Raw genomic sequence first — 3,054 nt, 5'->3', positions numbered from 1 at the left:
CCCCCCTTTAAAAATGGATCATACGAGTGTCTGCAAATAGTAATCTATAGCTGTTTTATATCCATCAGGATAATTAAGTTGGACAGCGTTGCAAAATGAAGACGAGAATGGAAATGCCAAGAAAAGCAAGTGGGATTTGACCGACTGGAAGGAACTCTTTAGATCAGTTAGAATGCTGTGCATGTTGCAGCCATGACTTTTACTCAAAAACATCATTTTTATTATTTATTTATTTTTTAAAACAGACAGGGGCCACCCATTACACAACATTGAGTCATCACGTCTATTCAACCAAAACGAACCGAGCATGAAACAGGTTACACTATGGAACCAACTAGATTACATTCAGTGTACATTATACTGGAGAAAATAGAAAGAAATAAAGAAAGGAAGAAAGAAAGAAAGAAAGGAAGGAAGGAAGGAAGGAAGGAAGGAAGAAAGAAAGAAAGAAAGAAAGAAAGAAAGAAAAAGAAAACTGAGTTTGAGCAATCTAAAGGATATTCTCATCATGTAATCCATCATATATGTTAAAAGTTCAGGTCGAGTTTTATGAAAATAAACAAAGATTCAAATAATTAATCTTAGACTACTCACCAAGATCACAATATTGATAAATAAGAGCGTGTTTTTGATAGATATGGTTTGTTTGTCTAATGAAAGTGACAAAGTCAATGTTAGATTCGTTTTCCATGCCAAGTACCCTTTGGTTGTTTATGTAGGTGTTTCTTTTTGAGAAGCAATTATCATTAACTACTTGGTGACTGACCAGTATAGTATAACCATTATAACTGAAGTATAATTATAATTATAGCTAAATAAATTTTTTTATTGCATAGTAATTTAAATGATCATAAGCATTGTTCTATTATACACTGTAGAAATGAATAAAATTACAAATGCATGCACCTAGCTAAACAAATGACATTTAAATAATATCTATATACACTGAGGTCCAAATGTCTGAGACCACTAATGAAAAATTCTTCTTTTTTTATCCTTTTCATGTCTTACTCATATAAATATTTAATATTCGTTTTAATAAAATAATTAAATGAAACCCTTGCCATATTTTTATGTTGTTAGAATTTTGGACATTTAGTAAATATTATGTTTTAATCAAATAAAACAAAAAAAATGTGTGAAAATATTTTTTTTCTGCAACAAATTTAATTCCCATCAACTTTGCTTAAAGGTTACCAAAAAAAAAAAAAAACTCTCAATCATCTATAGCAGCTTGTACAGGGAGTGATGCACAGGGAACAAGCTTATGCTTTTAGAAACCATTAGAAAGCCGTGCTGATATCTGGCAGGACAGTTAAAGCTTAGCCCATAATAGGAGGATAGATCCTCCTCGCTCTTCCTTCAAGCACTCCCAGGGGTCTGCCTGACTTCCTGTCATTAAAGAGACAGCGCGCCCGACTACCATCTGGGTGACTGACAACCCGGTATCAGCACGACGTGTGGAGTCCACCTGAACATCTGCGAAATCAGCCAGACTCTGCTCGAGCGAGACTCCCCTACCAGGTGGTTACGTCGTGCAGTGCGAGTAGACAGTGGCTGAACAGAGCAATCTGTGTTGATGTAAATCATGTTTCTGACAGCTAAAGTGGCCAAGGTAATGCTTTTAATAAGACAGGTCTGTTATTGTAAAGCTCGTACTCTGCCTTGTTGCAAAACTCGTAGTGCAGTGACCATAAAACACTTCCTTACAATCTGGCATCTGAACATCAACCAAGAACGCAGTTCAGAAAAAAAAAAAACCTTTTGAGAAGTTTCACTGCTGTCTAAACAGTTTTAGATGACAACCGGACAGCCGAAGTGCTCAGCGTCAAGAACAGTGCTGATCCCTGTCGGCTTTAGACTCGCAAACAGCTGTGACATGCACATCCAAGTATTAGTTTTCACACACCAAACTTTGCACTTCAGACTTTAAAAACACTATTATCTCTCCTCTCCGCTGCTCTACTGACTCTATTGAAGAACAGCTGTGCATTCGCTCCTCTCAGCTTACGCAAACTACTACATAATTTTGTATACAGAAATTGTGATAATTGTGCGATCATCCATTGTGCAACTTAAAAGAACTCACCTTTTGTAACCACTGCGTATAGTTCTCCATGACATGCTCCAGCTGCTGGATCTTCTGGTTGGAGAAGTCCGCTTCAGGTTGAGGTGCGTCCCGCTGAAGTGCGTTGGCATTGTACGGCGTGCCCGCTTTAAACTCTCGACAAGAGCCTCCATCACCCTCCGGAAGGATAAAAGTGTAGCTACACTGTCCGTGTTGGATCCGGTGATATTTCCGACCGCTGCTGCTGTTGGCTTTTGCCGTGGAGCTTCTGAGTCCTTCTTCTGCTCCTCTTCTTTGCTCAGCCCCTCCGCAGTCTGCTACCACCAGCAGCGCTGCCAGGGACAAGCAGCGGCACACAAACCAACCCCACCACATGGCAGGAGCTGGAGGGGAGGGTGAGGTCACGAATATCAAAGTGTGTTTAAGGGGTGCTGTCGGTTCCTTTAGTCCAAAGTCAGGTGGAATCAGTATGAGCAGAGATGTACGGATGACCTGGGGCACGTGGTGATCACGTCCGGACTGGACTGTTGCCTGGAGGTCATTATTGATCCAGTCACCCGCTCACAATACACTTCCTGCCTTTATATCAAGTTGGTCTTCTGGGGAAAAACTGAAGTCTTGAGAAACTGTGGCTGGAAGTGCATGCGAAATGCAGCTGTGCAGTTATGAGGAAAGCAAGACAGCGTCCATGAAGATGTAGTCTGGAATGTTGTCAGACCTGCCCTGGCGCTCTCTCTCTCTTTCTCTCTCTCTCTAGGTTTCCTCTGTGTATGACCGTGCAACTGAATGACTTTGCTCTGGGCTTCTAGCATGCTCTGAGCCTGCCCCTCGCAGTGACTGGAGAGGAATGTGTGTGCGTATGCGTGTGTGTGTGTGTGAGAGAGAGAGAAAGAGAGAGAGAGAGGGAGAGAGAGTGAAAAGGAAAGTGAAGCATAGCAGGACCCCAGCGAAGAGGATGTTCTCAGTGCTTGAAGATCATTTTACAA

General features: G+C 41.1%; 1 protein-coding gene across 2 annotated transcripts in view; it reads right to left on the bottom strand.

The window, feature by feature from the left end:
- Positions 1-2,808, bottom strand: part of LOC107696520 (angiopoietin-1-like) — a 53,059-nt gene extending 50,251 nt beyond the window's left edge. For both annotated transcript variants that reach the window (XM_016496879.1, XM_016496880.1), the window contains exon 1: positions 2,090-2,808. In XM_016496879.1, the coding sequence (XP_016352365.1) occupies positions 2,090-2,443 (354 nt within the window). In that variant the 5' untranslated portion in view covers positions 2,444-2,808. The remainder of the gene's footprint in view (positions 1-2,089) is intronic.
- Between the last annotated feature and the right edge of the window lie 246 nt (positions 2,809-3,054).

Source organism: Sinocyclocheilus anshuiensis, unplaced genomic scaffold, assembly GCF_001515605.1.
Source record: "Sinocyclocheilus anshuiensis isolate Anshui unplaced genomic scaffold, SAMN03320099.WGS_v1.1 scaffold590, whole genome shotgun sequence".
Lineage (NCBI taxonomy): Eukaryota > Metazoa > Chordata > Actinopteri > Cypriniformes > Cyprinidae > Sinocyclocheilus > Sinocyclocheilus anshuiensis.
Note: the sequence above shows the minus strand (reverse complement) of the source record. Positions and strands in the feature narration are given on the sequence as shown.